General features: G+C 42.0%; 1 protein-coding gene across 1 annotated transcript; it reads right to left on the minus strand.

The window, feature by feature from the left end:
* Nucleotides 1-2,820: 2,820 nt before the first annotated feature.
* LOC120105274 (uncharacterized) lies at nucleotides 2,821-18,320 on the minus strand. Its single transcript, XM_089925510.1, has 5 exons — nucleotides 17,316-18,320; nucleotides 16,427-16,566; nucleotides 4,541-4,615; nucleotides 3,536-3,635; nucleotides 2,821-3,093 (listed from the first exon to the last, which is right to left on the minus strand). Exons 1-5 carry the CDS (start codon nucleotides 18,318-18,320, stop codon nucleotides 2,821-2,823), a joined length of 1,593 nt encoding a protein of 530 aa, XP_089781636.1.
* Nucleotides 18,321-19,456: the final 1,136 nt, after the last annotated feature.

Raw genomic sequence — 19,456 nt, forward strand, 5'->3', positions numbered from 1 at the left:
TTCCACATGCTTCTTCTCTAGTGAGGTCGTTAGCTCGGTTGGGGTGAGCTACCAGTAAGGTTGGTGCCTCGGTCCTAGCAGTTTTATAGGAACCTCTGTAGGGAACAACGACTCCAGTTGGGTTGTTTGGATCTAAAGAGATTGGCTAGCTCGCCAAGCCTTTGGTATGAGGGCTGGGACTCCGCTTGGGCTGTTTGGACCTAAAGAGATCAGTTAGCTCGCCAAGCCTTCGACACGAAGGCTAAAACTCTGCTTGGGCCATTCGACCTAGAGAGGTCGGGTGGCTCGCCAAGCCTTCGGCACGAGGGCCAAAATTCCGCTTGGGCCATTGACCTCGAGAAGTCAGGTAGCTTGCCAAGCCTTCGGCACAAGGGCTGGAACTCCACTTGGGCTGTTTCGACCTGAAGAGATTGGGTAGCTCACCAAGCCTTCAACACGAGGGTCGGAACTCTGCTTGGGCCATTTCGATTTGGAGAGGCCGAGTAGCTCGCCAAACCTTCGATATGAGGGCCAAAACTCTGCATGGCCCGTTTAGACCTATAGAGGTCGAATAGCTCGCCAACCCTTCGACATGTGGGCCGAAACTCCACTTGGCGGTATTTGAATTAATAGTGTTAGGATGACATATTTTTTTGTAGATGGTCGGGGGAAAGAGTTTCTTTTGAGGAAAATGGAGCAAGTGATTTTATTCAGCAGTCACAACTTGTTGCCTAGCTATGCAGCCCAAGAGAGGGATGATTTGGGCTTTTCAAAATTTTAAGCAATAAGTGCAGCAGAATGAGAATTTAATGTGTGCAACATATGATTAAAAATATAAAAGATAAGCAAGTAAAAATGTAAGAGAATAAAGCACACTAATCAGTCACTACAAACATACTAAGGTTTATAGTAGTTCGATGCCAACCCTACACCTACGTCCACTCTTTAAGACATCCTTTTTGAGAATTTCATTATAATATCTCCAAGATTACATTACGATTGCTTTGATCGGGCTCACAACCAACTCAATTGATTTTTACTGAAAAACAACCAAATATGCATTTGAAAAGAAAAAGGTGAAATATTTGGGACATGCAATATCTAGTGATGGTATCGTCGTTGATCCTGACAAGATTGCTTCAATATTAGAGAGGCCAAAGCCAGCCACAGTGAAAAGCTTGCGTGGATTCTTGGGCTTAACCGGTTACTACAAAAAAAACATTAAAAATTGTAGCAAGATTGCAGAGCCACTAACACAAATGTTGAAGAAGGGATTTTTTGAATAGAACTCTAGAGCCGAAGACTCCTTCGAGCAACTTAAGATGGCCATGAAACAAGCACCTGTCTTAGTTTTGCCAAATTTTTAAAAGCCTTTCATTGTGAAAGTGATGCATGCGGGACCGGTTGGTGGGGTTCTCATGCAAGAACAACGTCCAATTGCTTTTTTCAGTCAAGTCTTACTAGGTAAAGATTTACTTTTATCTACTTACGAAAAAAATGTTGGCTTTAGTGTTTGCAATGAGAAAATGGAGGCCCTACTAGCTTGGACGCAAATTCATAGTACAGACTGATCAAAGGAGTTTGAAGCATCTATGGGAGCAAAAATTCACAACTGCGGTTCAAGAAAAGTGGCTTGCAAAATTAATGGTACGCCTTCAAAAGTGAGTACACAAAGGAAAAGGAAAATTTGTAAGTGGGTCGAGCCCATTTGGGGGTGGGCGTGGCAGATAGCCCACTAGGGCTTCATCCCTTTGCTTTAAAACAAAAAGCTGAAATCTTAAGAGGGGGTGGTGGCGGCACTTAACAGAGAGAGGAGTAGAGAGAGTGATGTGCAGCGAAGAAGAAAGGACGCTAGAAGCTTTGCATGCTGAACGGAGAAGAAAAGAAGAAGAAACAGATTTTTCTCTTATCTTTCTTAAGTGTGGTTTTTCACATGAAGATTTAACAAATTCAGTTTCTGTCTAAGAATTGTATTGGATGCTATAAAGAGTTGTATTTTTTATTATTAGGGATCTTATTATATTCTTGGATTCATCACATTGTGGTGGTTTGGATGAGATTATTGTTACTCTTCGAGAGGTAATATCGATATTTTTCCAATTTGTTGAGAACTTAAGTTTTGGGCATAAAATTGAGTATTCTTGAAGAGAAGACAGCATTCTAGAATTCATCCAAAGAGAACTCCTTGACCAAATCATTTAAGTCCATATTGATGTCGCCATACTGGAGAGACCACACTACAAGAAAACTCATCTTTCCCGGCGCTTTTTGTAATCTTTACCGACGCTTATAAGCGTCGGCTAAAGTTTCCGCTTTGGCGATACCGGAGTGGCAAAAGTTTTTGCCGACGCTAAGAGAAAGCATCAGCAACAACAAGGCTTTCCCGACGCTAATGAAAGCGTCGGCAAAAATTACATTCGCCGACGCTTTAAAGCGTTTAGAAAGCCCGCCCAGTTGTGGAAAGCCTTGTTTTTTGCCGACGCTTTAAAGCGTCGGTAAATGTCATTTTTTCCGACGCTTTCATTAGCGTCGGGAAAGCCTTGTTTTTGCCGACGCTTTAAAGTGTCGGTAAATGTATTTTTGCGACGCTTTTGTAGCATCGGCATAGGCGTGCCACAACTTTTATTTACCAACGCTTTAAAGCATCGGGATTGCTATTTTTTTAAAAAAATAAAAATACGAATGTAAATTATAAAAACACATTATAACAATATAAACCTATATTACATTTACATTGACACAAACATTCAAATCATTCGAAATATTTAAATTGTCATATAATCAAACTACTTTGTCACTACTATTGAACAATTCCCACACCAATCTTCCCTCTCACTATAATCATATAATGTATAGTAATGTTGCACAAGTTATAATTACAACTGTTGTTGTCTGGTAACCCTGCTGCCATTGCTCTTTTTGGTTTCTAAAGTCGAGCTTTCGTGGCCCTCCCATACAGTCATCATCATCATCTTCTCCATCCTCATCATCTTCACCTTTATCCCATGGAGCTTTTCCACCTCTCAAACTTCTTGGAGTAGGTCGTTTCCTCTTGACATTAGCTGTGCACGTAGCATAATCCATAGCATCTTCCCTAAACAACCTCTTGAACTCCTGCATTACAATATCATATTATGAATTGGTAGATCCTAAAGGCAAGACAATGATTGGCCTGATTGGGACAGAATCTGTTCGTTAATTCTATTTTTTGCATGTTTTTCTTTCTTTATTCTTTGGGGTGGGGGGTGAGGGCATCTATCTTCTTTCATCAAACTTGCTTTCTGTCTTGAAATACAAGTCCTTACTGTAGAGAAAAAAGATTTTACTTCTATATTTAAATTTTATTTTGTGTGGAAAAAACCGAATGAATTCAAACTCACAAGGTTAATACTTGCATAAATATAACAATAACACAGTTTCAATTTAGTGCAAATAACGACCAGATAAATTAAGCTTCCAATTTCAAAAGAACTTAAAAAATAGAATGTAAGTTGGCAATAGCAATGAAAGAGAAATGGAACAGCAGTAACTTTTAAAGAACAGGGAAATCTAGCACCTGAAGATGCTCCCTGATTCTTAGATTCTGTCCTGCTGGGTTCAGTAAATCATTAACAACCTGGGACCAAGAACGTTCAGTGAGCAATATATCATCTCCTCTATATGTATAAAAGAGGCAAATAATTAGCATCAATAGGAAAGCAGTCATCTCAGTACAACCAGTATCCTTAGCAAAAGAAATTATTGTATCAGTGTTTAGAAGCATAAATTCTAGGAGACTTGATTCTTGCAAGATCACCAATAGAAAAGTACCAAACAGAAAACAAGTTGATTAATGGATAACATAATGGGAATCAACTACTATATGAAACAACAAATAAAAAGATAATAAAAAATTCACAAAAGGGAAAGCATGGCATCTAGAAGGGAAATGTATACCGCATTTTGGACATCATCCTCCACAATGAAGTTGATTGTTGGATCATAGAAGGAGACGACAACATCTACTTTTGTTAACCATATTTGGAATTAATTAGGCTCCTAGAAAAAAGGGAAACAATGACTATGTTCTATATACTTTTAGGACATTTCTTAACAAAAATTTGGATATATACATACATATATATGTGTGTGTGTGTGTGTGTGTGTGTGTGTGTGTGTGTGTGTGTGTGTGTGTGTGTGTATGTTTGTATATGTTGGGCATATCTGGCTTTTTTTTCTTGACTATTTGAATCAGAGATGGTTCTAAAAAAAAAGAAAAAAAGAAACTATTAATTTGAGCTGAGGATTTAACTTTTATAATCATTAGGTCCTACCACTCAAAGTTGAGAGACCTAACTCTTCATCTAATTAGAAGCTAAATGTAGTAAAATGAATTATATAATGATTGATATGAACAATTAACTTAAAGAGAATCTTGTCAAAAAGGTAATACCTGGCACAGCATCTAGAAGTGTTTAAATATCAGTACTACAGTCTTTTGTGCCAAGCATGGCAATTTCACAAACGGACTCAACTATATAATCATTATGCATCAAAGGATTAAAATAGAAAGACCTCTCACCTTCTAGATTCCACAAGCAGAGCACGCTGTTCAGATGTTTTATCAGCACTAACATCTCTCTCTCTAGCAGTATAGCTGCACAAAAATAACCAGGCTACATGTGGAGTGATTGATTAAAACCCCTATTTGATTTTGATGAGCTCAAAGCATTTGAGTATATCTTATGTTTACTAATGAATTCAATTAAGTGTTTCAGTGAAAATCGTGTCTAAGTGTTTCTAGACTTGGTTCAAGATATTTTGGATAAGGTATGAAGTCAGTTTGAACCAAAGTCTGAGACTCGAGTCGACTCCAGGATATTACGAGTCGACTCCAAGCGTATCAGAATCACTGGCACGGGCTCGAGTCGACTCCAGACCAGTACGAGTCGACTCCGACTGCGAACAGACAGACGAACAGAAAGCATCAACTTAAAACCTGTCAGCGAGTCGACTCCTGAAGTGCGCGAGTCGACTCCGATGCTTACCGAGTCGACTCCGGAGTAATATGAGTCGACTCCAAGAAGCTACAGACAGAAAAGTCAGAGAGCGTTATTTCGACCCTGAGATTCGAGTCGACTCCTGTGGAACGCGAGTCGACTCCGATGGTTGGCAGGTCGACTCCAAAGAAAGCGAGAGTCGACTCTCAGTGGTACACAAAGAAAAAGTCAGAGAGGAGTTTTCGGACTCTGAGATTCGAGTCGACTCCCGCAATACACGAGTCGACTCCAAGGCAGCGCTCCACCAAAAAGACAGAAGGCCAAGTTTCGGAAACTGAGAGTCGAGTCGACTCCAGAGAAGTTCGAGTCGACTCCAAGACTGGACGAGCCAAAAGACAGAAGATCGGGAGTTCGGGCTCTGAGCGCCGAGTCGACTCCCAGGATTATCGAGTCGACTCGAGTGGGCCAAGTTGAAAATTGGCTCCGTGGATTTCATGAGATGAGCCAACTCCGAAAATGCCAAGTCAGCTCCAGAAGTTGGCGAGTCGACTCCGGGTCAAGACGAGTCGACTCCCAGTCGAAGAGGCCACTTTAATTCAAATCCGGAACAGTTGCCGAGTCGACTCCAGAAAAGCATGAGTCGACTCCCGCTACAGCCGAGTCGACTCCTGATCGCGCAAGTCGACTCCGACCCCCCAACGGACATATTGTCAGGTTGTGCAGAGTGTGCAGAACGGGCAGAAAAAGGTGTCTAACGGCTAGTTTCCGTGGGGGATGGCTTAAATAGCCACAGAGGACTGTAGCAAAGTAGAGAACTACCATTCCATTCAAAGAGATCAAGCTTTCATTCTCTGCAAGTCGGTTTTCAACGAAAAGAGGGAAGAGCGGCATTAACTCCATCCAACTTCCTCTTTCCAGCATTTAAAGAAGCCTCCTCCTGCATTCAAGTCGACCAGACATTCAAGAGGAGACCCGAAGCTCAAGAAGCCCTACTCAACTCCAACTCAAATGTGTTTGAGGGCTTCTAACCTCTCTTCAGTTTATATTGTTATTTATCTGCTTTTGAGAAGCTTTGTTTTCTGTTTGTCCCTTTTATTTACATCTTGTCTTTGCTTGGTTCAATCGGGGGATTGAATCAAGGGTGTAGAGGTTGGTTGGTGAGCCGAGTGTAAAACCAACGTGTAAGGGTTCGATTGTGATCCCGAAAAAACAATCGGGGTTGGTTCTAGTCGGTGAGCCTGGAAAAACCGACCGAGTTCGTTGTGAGCTCGTAAAACAACAAGTTTGGTTGTGAGCTTGGAAAACAACCGGCTGTAATCCAAGGGGTTATAGTGAATTTCCAAGTGAGGCTTGGGGAGTGGACGTAGGAGCAAGGGTTAGCTCCGAACCACTATAAACATCGTGTTTGTGATTGCTTGTCTCTCTTTCTCTCATTCTCATTTCACTCAAAGCACATAGCAACTAATTAATCACCTTGCAAAAGTATTAATTAGTCATCTACAAAAGTTTTAATTGTAAAATTATTTTAAAACCCAATTCACCCCCCCTCTTGGGTTGTCTATCTGGGCAACAAGTGGTATCAGAGCCTAAACTCTTCTACCCTAAGAGTAAAAGATCGAAATGACAACCCCATTTGGATCTTCCCACATTGAGGGTCAGTCCACCCAAAGACCCCCATTCTTTAATGGATCCGATTACTCATATTGGAAGGCTAGGATGAGAATATTCATCCAAGCCCAAGACTATGAGATGTGGACCATTGTATCAAATAGACCATACATCCCATCCATCTATGTAGAGGGGGTCACTGTACCCAAACTAGAAAAGGATTGGGATGAACATGACATGAGAAAGGCACAACTCAATTCTAAAGCAATGAATGTGCTTTACTGTGCATTAGATAGGAATGAATTCAATAGAGTCTCTACTTGCAATTCTGCAAAAGAGATTTGGGACAGACTTGAAGTGACCCATGAGGGCACGAATCAAGTCAAAGAATCCAAAATAAATATATTAGTTCATAAGTATGAACTATTTAAGATGGATTCTAATGAGACAATCACTAGCATGTTCACTAGGTTTACTGACATTGTCAATGGCCTAAAAAGCCTTGGCAAAAACTATACTAACAGTGATCTTGTCAGAAAAATTCTTCGCTGTCTACCAAGGTCATGGGAAGCCAAGGTGACGGCAATCCAAGAAGCTAAGGACTTGAACAAACTTCCACTTGAAGAGCTCCTTGGATCCCTAATGACTCACGAGCTAACAATGAAGCAGCACAGCGAAGAAGAGTCCACCCATAAGAAAAAGGTAATAGCTCTTACATCTACATCATCTAACAAGGACTTATCTTGCAGTAGCAGCAGTGAAGAAGAGGATCATGAGGGAGATGATGATGAGGCTCTTCTTGTGCGCAAATTCGGAAAATTCATCAACCACAAGAAGTCCTATCATCAAAGGAGAGGCCCCTCAAATTCCTATCGCAAGGATAAAGGTAAGGAAAGGAAAAATGAGGGGATTGGTTGCTATGAGTGCAAAAAGCCGGGACACATCAGAGCTGAGTGTCCCTTACTAAAAAAGAGCAGCAAGTACAAGAAGAAGAAAGCTCTTGTCACCACCTTATCGGACTCCGACGCATCATCGTCATCATCGGATGAAGAACAAGAAGAAAAGGCCAATTTCTGCTTCATGGCCAATGAAAATGAGGTAACATCCGAAACACATCTTGATTTTACTTTTGATGAACTGTATGATGCATTTAATGAACTAATGATTGAATATAAGGCTATAAACGTTAAGAATAAAGAGCTAAAACTAGCTAATCAATCTTACCTACATAAATGCGATAAATTAGTTAAGGATAAGGACTATATCACCAAAGAAAATCTAGAACTTAAGACAAGCAACCAACTCTTAACTCAAAAGACTAATACCTTGAGCAAAGATAATGAAAAACTAATTAAGGAAATTTCAGAACTTAAAAACAATAAACCAATCTTAAACGAGAATCTCATAAAAGACTTAAACATTCTGAAAACAGAAAAACAAACTCTAACTAAAGAACTTGAAAAATACAAACCTTTGGTTGAAAAATTTACATATAGTTCTGAAAAATTGAATATGATACTTAACAGTCAACGAGCGGTATTCAATAGAGCGGGTTTAGGGTATAAACCTAAAAATAAGCAAAAACTTCTTAGTAACTTCTTTGTTAAAGCAGGAGAAAGTAAAACTAAGAAAATAACCTGTTTTTGTTGTGGAACTGTAGGACATAAAGCAAATGTGTGCAATTATAGAAAAGGAAAAACAAAAAGAAAAGTTAAAAGGGTATGGGTTCCAAAAGGAACCAACATGACTAACCATGAAGGACCCAAGAAAACTTGGGTACCTAAGATTACATGATTTGCTTGTGTAGGAGTGTCTTGCAGCCAAGGTCAACAAAAATTGCTGGTACTTGGATAGTGGCTGCTCGAGACACATGACGGGTGACAAGGATCAATTCTTCACCCTTGAAGCTAAGAAGGGAGGTGCTGTGACTTTTGGAGACAACAACCAAGGTCACATCATTGGTATAGGTAAAGTACAAATTACTCCTTCTACTTTTATAGATAATGTTCGATATGTTGATGGTCTTAAGCATAATTTATTAAGCATTAGTCAATTATGTGATAGAGGCTATAATGTCATATTTAAACCATCACTATGCATCATAACAAACCCAAATGACAATAGTTTAGTTTTTAAAGGAATAAGACGTGGAAATGTGTATGTTGTAGACCTTGAGGATCTTGCCAAACACAACCCATGTTTAGTGGTTAATGAAACCAAGGATAATGATGCTAGTTGGTTATGGCATCGTAAGTTAGGTCATGCAAGCATGGACACAATATCTAAACTAGTTAAAAGAGATTCTGTGATAGGTTTGCCAAAATTAAAATTTGAAAAGAATAAAATATGTGAAGCATGTCAATTTGGCAAACAATCAAGGAACTCCTTTAAATCTATAAATTGTGTCTCTACCTCTAGACCTCTAGAACTACTACACATGGACCTCTTCGGACCAACTAGAACCACAAGTCTAGGAGAAAATAAATATGGTCTAGTTATCGTAGATGATTACTCTAGATTCACTTGGGTTATGTTCTTAGCACATAAAGATCAAGCTTTTTCAGTCTTTAAAAAGTTTCATAAGGAAGTAACAAATGCTAGAGATTCTTTAGTCATAGCCATTAGAAGTGACCATGGAACCGAATTTGAAAATCAGTTATTCGATGAGTTTTGTAGTAAAAAGGGGATAACTCATAATTTTTCTGCACCTAGGACACCACAACAAAATGGAGTTATGGAGAGGAAAAATAGAACTCTAGAGGAAATGGCTAGAACTATGTTATGTGAAAGTAACCTCCCTAAGTACTTTTGGGGAGAAGCCATTAATACTTCTTGTCATATATTAAATAGAGTTCTATTAAGACCCATTATAAAGAAAACACCTTATGAACTTTGGAAAAACAGAAAACCAAAGGTAAACTATTTTCATATCTTTGGATGTAGGTGTTTTGTTCATAATAATGGAAAAGATAATCTAGGAAAATTTGACTCTAAATCTGATGAGGGCATATTCTTAGGGTACTCTACAACTAGTAAAGCCTATAGAGTCTTTAATAAAAGAACCCTAGTCATAGAAGAATCTATACATGTTGTTTTTGATGACTCGAGTGATATCTCCTCTAGTAAGAGAGTTAATTTTGATGATGATACGGAAATTCTTGAAGAAAAGATTGATGAGATGACATTACAAGATAACAATCAAAGATTAATTGAAGATGCATCATCAAGCCAAGAGACTATAGTAGATCATGGGCTAACTAAAGCTTGGAGGTATGCTCACGGGCATCCTAAGGAATTAATTCTAGATGATCCGTCTCAACCTATTAGGACTAGAGCATCCCTTAGGAACTTAAACAATCATCTAGCTTTCGTTTCACATTTTGAGCCCAAACACATAGAAGAAGCTGAAAAAGATGTAAATTGGATAAATGCAATGCAAGAAGAATTAAACCAATTTACTAGAAACAAAGTATGGAATCTAGTTGAAAGACCTACTGAATATTCAATTATAGGTACCAAATGGATTTATAAAAATAAACTTGATGAAAATGGTATTGTAATAAGGAATAAGGCTAGACTAGTAGCAAAGGGTTATAATCAAGAAGAAGGTATAGATTTTGATGAAACCTTTGCTCCGGTAGCTAGACTTGAAGCAATTAGACTTTTACTAGCTTTTGCATGCTCTAAGGACTTTAAATTATTTCAAATGGATGTAAAAAGTGTATTTTTAAATGGGTATATTAATGAGGAGGTATATGTAGAACAACCTCCTGGTTTTGAAAATCATCAATATCCTAATCATGTTTATAAATTGAACAAAGCACTTTATGGTTTGAAACAAGCACCTAGAGCATGGTATGAGAGACTTAGCAAATTCCTATTAGAACATGAGTTCTCTAGGGGTAATGTAGATACAACACTGTTTCTGAAAAGGCAAAACAAAGATATGTTATTAGTACAGATTTATGTTGATGATATTATTTTCGGTGCTACTAACAATCGCCTCTGCGAAGAATTTGCTGATTTGATGCAGAGTGAATTTGAAATGAGCATGATGGGAGAGCTGAATTACTTCCTTGGACTTCAAATCAAACAATCTGAAGAAGGCATCTTCATCAGTCAAGCCAAATACATCAAGGAGATGCTCAAGAAGTTTGATATGGAGGGAAACAAATCAATCAGCACCCCCATGAGCTCATCATGCAAATTAGACCAAGATGAATCAGGTAAATCTGTAGATCAGAAGCTATATAGAGGTATGATAGGATCTTTGTTGTATTTAACTGCAAGTAGACCTGATATCATGTTTAGTGTTTGCATGTGTGCAAGATATCAGTCTAATCCTAAAGAATCTCATCTAATTGCAGTCAAAAGAATCTTTAAATACCTAATAGGAACCAAGAATATAGGTTTATGGTATTCTAAAGAATCTAGCCTAAAATTAATAGGATACACAGATTCAGACTTTGCTGGATGTAAACTTGATAGAAAAAGTACCAGCGGGTCTTGTCAATTTCTAGAAGAAAACCTAATCTCATGGTTTAGCAAGAAACAAAACTCGGTTGCTTTATCTACTGCTGAAGCTGAATATGTTGCAGCCGGGAGTTGTTGTGCTCAAATCTTGTGGATCAAACAACAATTAGAAGATTATGGCATTAAACAAGACAAAATTCCCATTAATTGTGATAATACAAGTGCCATTAATCTAACTAAAAATCCAATTCAGCATTCAAGAACTAAACATATTGAGATAAGACATCACTTCATAAGAGATCATGTACTGAATGGTGATGTGACACTTCAATTTGTTTGTACTGATGATCAATTAGCTGACATTTTTACAAAATTCTTAAGTGAAGAGAGATTTAGTGTGCTTAGGAGGGGATTAGGAGTGATTGATCCATCCTAGTGGTGTTTTCCACTGGTTCATTGATTTTGATGATTAGATTATGGTTAATTTAGAGTTTCTTTACAATGATCATCAAATCAGATCATAACTTAGTGATTTTCCCTCATTCGGCACGAACATAGCATGATTTTTAGGTGCGTGCCAGAGTTCGAGACGACTCGAGCATGTTTCAGAGTCGGCTCATAAGGGGGAGTCGACTCGCGCATTCACGGGAGTCGACTCGAGAACGATGGCAGCAGAGGGGGAGTCGACTCGCATACAGTCGGGAGTCGACTCGAGGTCAATAGGCGCATAAGAAGAGTCGACTCGCACATATTTTGGAGTCGACTCGAGGTCGAGTCGACTCGCGACTCAGTGGAGTCGACTCGCAGTCGGGATCCGACTTTTTAACCCTAACTTCATCGCTTAGAAAACATTTCTTTTCACCGCCGCCACTGTTCAAAACCCTAGAGTCGACTCGTAGATCGTCTCCGGCCGCCCCTAGGTCCTTTTCCCGTCAATTTTTCATCGCCCATTAGGTTTTCATCCCATTCTAGGTCAACCATGCCTCGCAAATCTGTTGTCTCAAGCCGGAAGAGGCCCCATTCCGCGACCGGTGCCGAGCGGCGTTCCAAGGCTCGGAACGACCCCGTGAGGCCACAACCTCCGGCTCGTTCCCCGCCGAGGGCGGTTCCCGCGAGGCCGTGCGCCGGAAAGGCGGTCTCCACCGGGAGATACGTCGATTTCGACTATCTCTCCCGGGAGGGCTTCACCATAGGTGAGATATTGCGTGTCCAGGGCTTAGAATATTTCCTTACGTTAGATCTCCCCACATACCCTGGATTAGTTAGAGAGTTTTACGGTACCGTCCATCGGGGAGATGGGGGTATAGAGGGCACGGTAGCCGGTGTCCCTTTGTTCATTTCGGAGGATATCATTGCCCACATCCTCCACCTTCCACAAGTAGGGGTGGCTCCCACACATCCCGAGGATAGGACTGAGGCCCTTACGGCCATTCTAGGATACCCACCTCAGTCCCCCTTAGATGAGGTGTCCGCTAGCTCACTTCCTGTTGAGGTGCGGATCCTCCTGAGCATCTTGTCTAGGTCCATCTTCCCGAAGACTGGCCGCTTCGATTTTGTTTCTGAGAGGGACCTCGCCCTTATGTTCTATATTCTTCAGGACACCCCAATCAACTTTCCCAAACTCATTTATAGGTATCTATGTGAGCCACTAGATAGACCTAGGCTCACCCTCCCCTATGGCATGTTGTTCACCCTTATCTTTAGGGAGGCCGAGCTCCCTATTCCTGAGGGGGAACCCTTTCGCGCATTGCGATGGACAGATCGCATGCGTCCGGGGACCCTACACAGGATGGGGTTTCGGAAGGTAGAGGAGACCTGGGTTAGGAAGTCTTCCACCTCCACACATACCACCAGACATTCCCCTAGTCCTGAGCCAGATTCTGACTATCCTGACTTTCCCTCCACTTCTGCTCCTACCACCTCAGCCGGACCCTCCTCCTCAGCTCCACCACCCATGGAGGTCCGGATCGCTCCTGAGCAGCTCCTGGAGTTGCGGCAGGAGATTGTCCGAGACCTGCGAGATGATCTGCTTCGGGAGCTCCGAGGTTCAGTGCCTGCTCCCACTCCTGCACCCACATCTTCTGAGTTGGTCCCTTCCTTGACAGCCGTGACTGACATGACGGCCCATGTACGGGAAGAGATCTACAATGTCCGGAGTTTGGTCCAGGCTCAGTTCTCCAGTATGAGTGAGGTCACGGGCATCACTCGAAAGATGCGCGATGACATCCGGAAGGACATGAGCACCACTACTCAGGGGGCCGAGCGCTTGTCGAATGTGCTCATCGACAAGCTGGATGCACTTCAGAAGTCGGTGACCGAGCTCGACACGATGCATAGCAGGGCCACCTCGGCCATCATCCGACAGCTAGAGCACGTCACCAATGCGGTCCAAGCACTCGCTGAGCGCATGCCTCGAGGAGCCACATCCTCGAGAGGAGGAGACACATCCTCGAGAGGAGGAGATACATCCTCGAGAGGAGGAGTTACATCCTCGAGGAGACCTTAGCTGTTTTTGTGTTGACATGTATTGTTTTGCTTTACTTATTGTATTCTCAAATGTATTTACATACAAATCAATACAATGAGTAGCCATATTTTCTGCAATTCTGTGCCATTTGATCTATGATTGATTGTGTGCTCTGATTACCTCCTTTTTGATACGATGACAAAAAGGGGGAGAAATATTTAATAGATATGTAAATGGAATCAACATAAAAGGAATCAAAATGAAAATTAAAACATAATTTGTTCTTAGTAGATTTGGTACCTCGAGGCTCATTATCTCTCTGTTGGGGCTCCTAATGGAGTAATCTCCAGAATCTATTCAAGGGATATTCGGAGATTAGCTGAATCCAACTCAAGAACAAATTGACAGATTTTTCCTCTAAAAACCAAAAATTTAAAATCAAAAAATTCAATACATTAAAAGAAAATTCAGAGAATCAAATCATAAGTAGAATGCATATGTTGAGGGGGAGAATCTGAATGTTTTTAAGAAAGCTAAATCATTAAATATATATAAGCCAAACAATGGATTGCATGATATGAAGGCTTATATAATTCCAAATGAAAGGGGGAGCTTTAATTCCAAAATTTATTGCTTCACACCTTTCAAGCTTGGATATATTAAATTACCAGACATTTGAATTCATTTATGGATTTTATTTCCTTGTTTATTGAGCAATTCACTTTACATATACTCAAAGTTTTGTCATCATCAAAAAGGGGGAGATTGTGGAGTGATTGATTAAAACCCCTATTTGATTTTGATGAGCTCAAAGCATTTGAGTATATCTTATGTTTACTAATGAATTCAATTAAGTGTTTCAGTGAAAATCGTGTCTAAGTGTTTCTAGACTTGGTTCAAGATATTTTGGATAAGGTATGAAGTCAGTTTGAACCAAAGTCTGAGACTCGAGTCGACTCCAGGATATTACGAGTCGACTCCAAGCGTATCAGAATCACTGGCACGGGCTCGAGTCGACTCCAGACCAGTACGAGTCGACTCCGACTGAGAACAGACAGACGAACAGAAAGCATCAACTTAAAACCTGTCAGCGAGTCAACTCCTGAAGTGCGCGAGTCGACTCCGATGCTTACCGAGTCGACTCCGGAGTAATATGAGTCGACTCCAAGAAGCTACAGACAGAAAAGTCAGAGAGCGTTATTTCGACCCTGAGATTCGAGTCGACTCCTGTGGAACGCGAGTCGACTCCGATGGTTGGCAGGTCGACTCCAAAGAAAGCGAGAGTCGACTCTCAGTGGTACACAAAGAAAAAGTCAGAGAGAAGTTTTCGGACTCTGAGATTCGAGTCGACTCCCGCAATACACGAGTCGACTCCAAGGCAGCGCTCCACCAAAAAGACAGAAGGCCAAGTTTCGGAAACTGAGAGCCGAGTCGACTCCAGAGAAGTTCGAGTCGACTCCAAGACTGACGAGCCAAAAGACAGAAGATCGGGAGTTCGGGCTCTGAGCGCCGAGTCGACTCCCAGGATTATCGAGTCGACTCGAGTGGGCCAAGTTGAAAATTGGCTCCGTGAATTTCATGAGATGAGCCGACTCCGAAAATGCCAAGTCAGCTCCAGAAGTTGGCGAGTCGACTCCGGGTCAAGACGAGTCGACTCCAAGTCGAAGAGGCCACTTTAATTCAAATCCGGAATAGTTGCCGAGTCGACTCCAGAAAAGCATGAGTCGACTCCCGCTGCAGCCGAGTCGACTCCTGATCGCGCGAGTCGACTCCGACCCCCCAACGGACATATTGTCAGGTTGTGTAGAGTGTGCAGAACGGGCAGAAAAAGGTGTCTAACGGCTAGTTTCAATGGGAGATGGCTTAAATAGCCATAGAGGACTGTAGCAAGATAGAGAACTATCATTCCATTCAAAGAGATCAAGCTTTCATTCTCTGCAAGTTGGTTTTCAACGAAAAGAGGGAAGAGCGGCATTAACTCCATCCAACTTCCTCTTCCCAGCATTTAAAGAAGCCTCCTCCTGCATTCAAGTCGACCAGACATTCAAGAGGAGACCCGAAGCTCAAGAAGCCCTACTCAACTCCAACTCAAACGTGTTTGAGGGCTTCTAACCTCTCTTCAGTTTATATTATTATTTATCTGCTTTTGAGAAGCTTTGTTTTCTGTTTGTCCCTTTTATTTACATCTTGTCTTTGCTTGGTTCAATCGGGGGATTGAATCAAGGGTGTAGAGGTTGGTTGGTGAGCCGAGTGTAAAACCAACGTGTAAGGGTTCGATTGTGATCCCGGAAAAACAATCGGGGTTGGTTCTAGTCGGTGAGCCTGGGAAAACCAACCGAGTTCGTTGTGAGCTCGTAAAACAACAAGTTTGGTTGTGAGCTTGGAAAACAACCGGCTGTAATCCAAGGGGTTATAGTGAATTCCCAAGTGAGGCTTGGGGAGTGGACGTAGGAGCAAGGGTTAGCTCCGAACCACTATAAACATCGTGTTTGTGATTGCTTGTCTCTCTTTCTCTCATTCTCATTTCACTCAAAGCACATAGCAACTAATTAATCACCTTGCAAAAGTATTAATTAGTCATCTACAAAAGTTTTAATTGTAAAATTATTTTAAAACCCAATTCACCCCCCCTCTTGGGTTGTCTATCTGGGCAACACTACAGCAATCAGATGATCAGCAGGGCACAAAGATCGCAATGTATCATGTATTGATACTGTAATATGCAGAAATTCAGCATTAAAAATACACCAATTACTATGAAAACTACTATTTACCAGTGAAAATTCATGAGAATACATCAAATTTATGTTAAATAGCTTCGCACAACCAAAAAAAAGGGAAAAAGACAAACACACATGATTGACAATCATTATTCACGACTTCTTGAGACCTAATAAGAGCTAAGTGAGTAAATCAGTACCTTGAAGGAAGAACTGCTTGAGGAACAAAAGGGGCATAAGCAGTTTCCCTCTCAGCTGCAAGCCTTTGAGCTTTCTGAAACTCTTTCAGAACTGCTTGGAAATCTTTTGCAAGCTTTGCATCGGCTATCTTTTTGCTTGCCTGCATTTAGAAATTCATGTCTAAGAATCACGGAATTAAGGGGGAAAATCAGCATGATGTGTGGACCAATAGTCTTAGAGGCCTTATTAGAATGAAGCATATATACAATATGTCACCTCTATATAGCTGGAAGTCTCAAAATAGCTGCCACCATGCCATAGTAATTTAAACACTATGCACCAGAAACAACAATCATGACCACTACATCATTTGACAAGGACAAGTTCATGAATTACCGATCAAGAGCACAGCCATGATATAGCTCTCAAAAAGGTTTAACAACCCAAGAGATCAATTACATCAATTAAATACTAAGGCTGTCTTTGGTTCATGGATAAACCCCAAAAGTAATTGCAATCATGACCAACTACATTATTTGACAAGCACAAGCTCATGAATTACCAATAAAAAGTACAACTATGGTATACCTCTCAAATAGTTTGAACAACTCAAGAGATCAATTCCCAAATCTAAGTTATATCATAATCACAAAGAATAACCAATTTTATCATGCGGGTAGAAGCAATTTCACATGTGAAAGAACATAAAGTTTCCACTTAATCAAAATGCCAAGGGAAAGATGGAAATGGAAGGAACACAAAAACAATCAAAATAAATGCCATAATGAATATTAATGAGCCCAAATCTACATTATATCATAATCGCAAAGAATAACTAATTTTATCATGCGCGTAGAAGCAATTTCACATGTGAAAGAAGATAAAGTTTCCACCTAATCAAATGCCAACGGAAAGATGGAAATGGTACCATTTGATGAGCGAACCAAAGACAAAATGCTGCATGATGGGCACCTTCTCAAGCACCTCAGCCTTATACATCTTCAGCATTCCACTGTTCACCTTGCTCCATGTCGGGACCGCACTGATATCATCAAGCATCGGGGAGTGCTCAGCAAACACCCCCTTCTTCACCTTCTTGACAAAAGCCACACAGGCCAAGTACATATACTCGTGGGAGAAGTTATCAAGAATGTCCTGGTTGTGAATCGACTTGGGCTTCATATACTTGTGATCAATAAGCTGAGCTGAGCCAAAGATAAAGGGGAGAAAGTGGTAGTCGTCGAGGCCCCAGACACCGTGAGACCCAGCGGGCTCGAGACAGTAGGTGATCTGGAGCCTGCGCATGAGTTCGAGGTAGGCGACGAAGACCCGGGTGACGAGGGTCGGGTAGTCCTCCTCCCTGATGAGGCCGAGGCGGACGAGGCAGTAGAGGAAGGCGGCGAAGTTGGTCTCATGGCCGGTGCCGTAGTCGATGCGGGAGGCATTGCTGAAGAAGTCGAGGAGGTAGGGGAGAAGCTTGTCAGCGGCGGGGAGGAGCTCCTTGGAGGTAATAAGGGGGAGAAGGAGGGCGGGGGCCTCGGCGGAGAGGCGGGCGAGCCAGGAGCGGTAGGCGGGGTTGCTGTAGCGGGCGGAGTGGGGGAGTGGGGGAATCTCATCGATCCAAGAGGTTAGGGCTTGGAGGAGGGAGAGGAGGGAGGTGACGGTTTGGTGGAGGGGGGGAACGGGGTCGGAGATCTTGCGGCCGTGGACAGAGTGGGAGAGGGCGGCGACGAAGCCAAGGAAGTGGCGGCCGGCGGCAGAGGAGATGGAGGCGGTGGGGCCACCACAGCCGGAGCACACCGACGACGGCGGCGGGCTTGCCTCGGCCGCGGTGGCGGAGGTGGAGCAGACGGCGGCGCATGAAGAGTCGGCGGAGGCGGCGGAGGAAGGGGAGGAGGGCTCGGCGTCGGTCATTTTTTATGGCAGGCGATGCGGGGTTCGGAGGGAGAGGATGAAGAAGAATCAAGGCGGCGGGAGGGGGGAGGGAGAAGAATCGGGGCGAAGAAGAAACGAGAGAGGGCGAGAGAGAGAGAGAGAGAGAGAGAGGAGGCGGGATGGGTGCGGGCGGAGGGAGAGGAAGAACCGGTTTCTTGCAACACTGGTCGGCGCCGGAGAGGAGGGAGGAGGAGGTAGAAGAAGGAGGAGGCAGAGGAGGGCTTGATATGTCGATCGAGGATGGAGGAGGGGGGCGGATGCGGGTTTTGATGGGTATTTGGTTTTCAACGATGCTAATAAGCGTCGTCTTAGGCCAACTCTACGACGACGCTAACGAGCGTCGTATATTGACGACGCTAACGAGCGTCGTATATTGCCAACGCTTTTAAAATGCGTCGGCTATTTTTGGCGCTCTGCGGGACATTGCCGATGCTTGTAGTAAGCGTCGGCAAAAAGGCGTCGTTAAAACCCTTTTTTCTTGTAGTGCCAGTTGATGGAAAAGCTTGGCTCGGAAGAAGAACCGAGTAGATTCTTGGATGCTGATAAAAAAAAAACAAAATTGTAAAAACAAATGACTCTTAATCAAGGCTCATTCCGGTTCTGCATCAGAATGTAATCTAAGGGCTATAACCTCATGATGCTGATATTCAATACCTTCATCCTTGAGTGAAGTAATTAAATTTCTCATTTTCCTTCCTGAGGCTACTTTGTAGGAAAAAAAACGTGTTTTTATCTCCTTCTTTAGGCCAAGATATTTTGACTCTTTGCTTCCAATATATTTTTTCTTTTTGATGGACCTCCTCCGATGACTTTTTAAGAATTTTCCTTGTGCTAAATTCTTCCAGTGATAGATCCATTTAATCTCCTTTTTATCAATAATTTCCACATCAAGAAGCAACTTTTCTTTAGTTCCCTCGTAAGAGATTCTTGATCTATATTGAGCCCATGCTTTAAGAGCACCCTGGAGTTTTCGAACATTGTCCACCCAAGCCGCCGAATGTTTTGGAGAGTTTCGGATCTTGGGCCAATTGCTTGTCACAACATCCTGCAAGTTAGGTTCTCTAATCCACCAAGCCTCGAACCTGAAAATTCTAGGGTAATAAAATTTGAAATTA

The sequence above is a fragment of the Phoenix dactylifera genome, chromosome 9 (genome assembly GCF_051530095.1).
Source record: "Phoenix dactylifera cultivar Ajwa chromosome 9, Ajwa_hap1_PhDact_Kaust_v1.1, whole genome shotgun sequence".
NCBI lineage: Eukaryota > Viridiplantae > Streptophyta > Magnoliopsida > Arecales > Arecaceae > Phoenix > Phoenix dactylifera.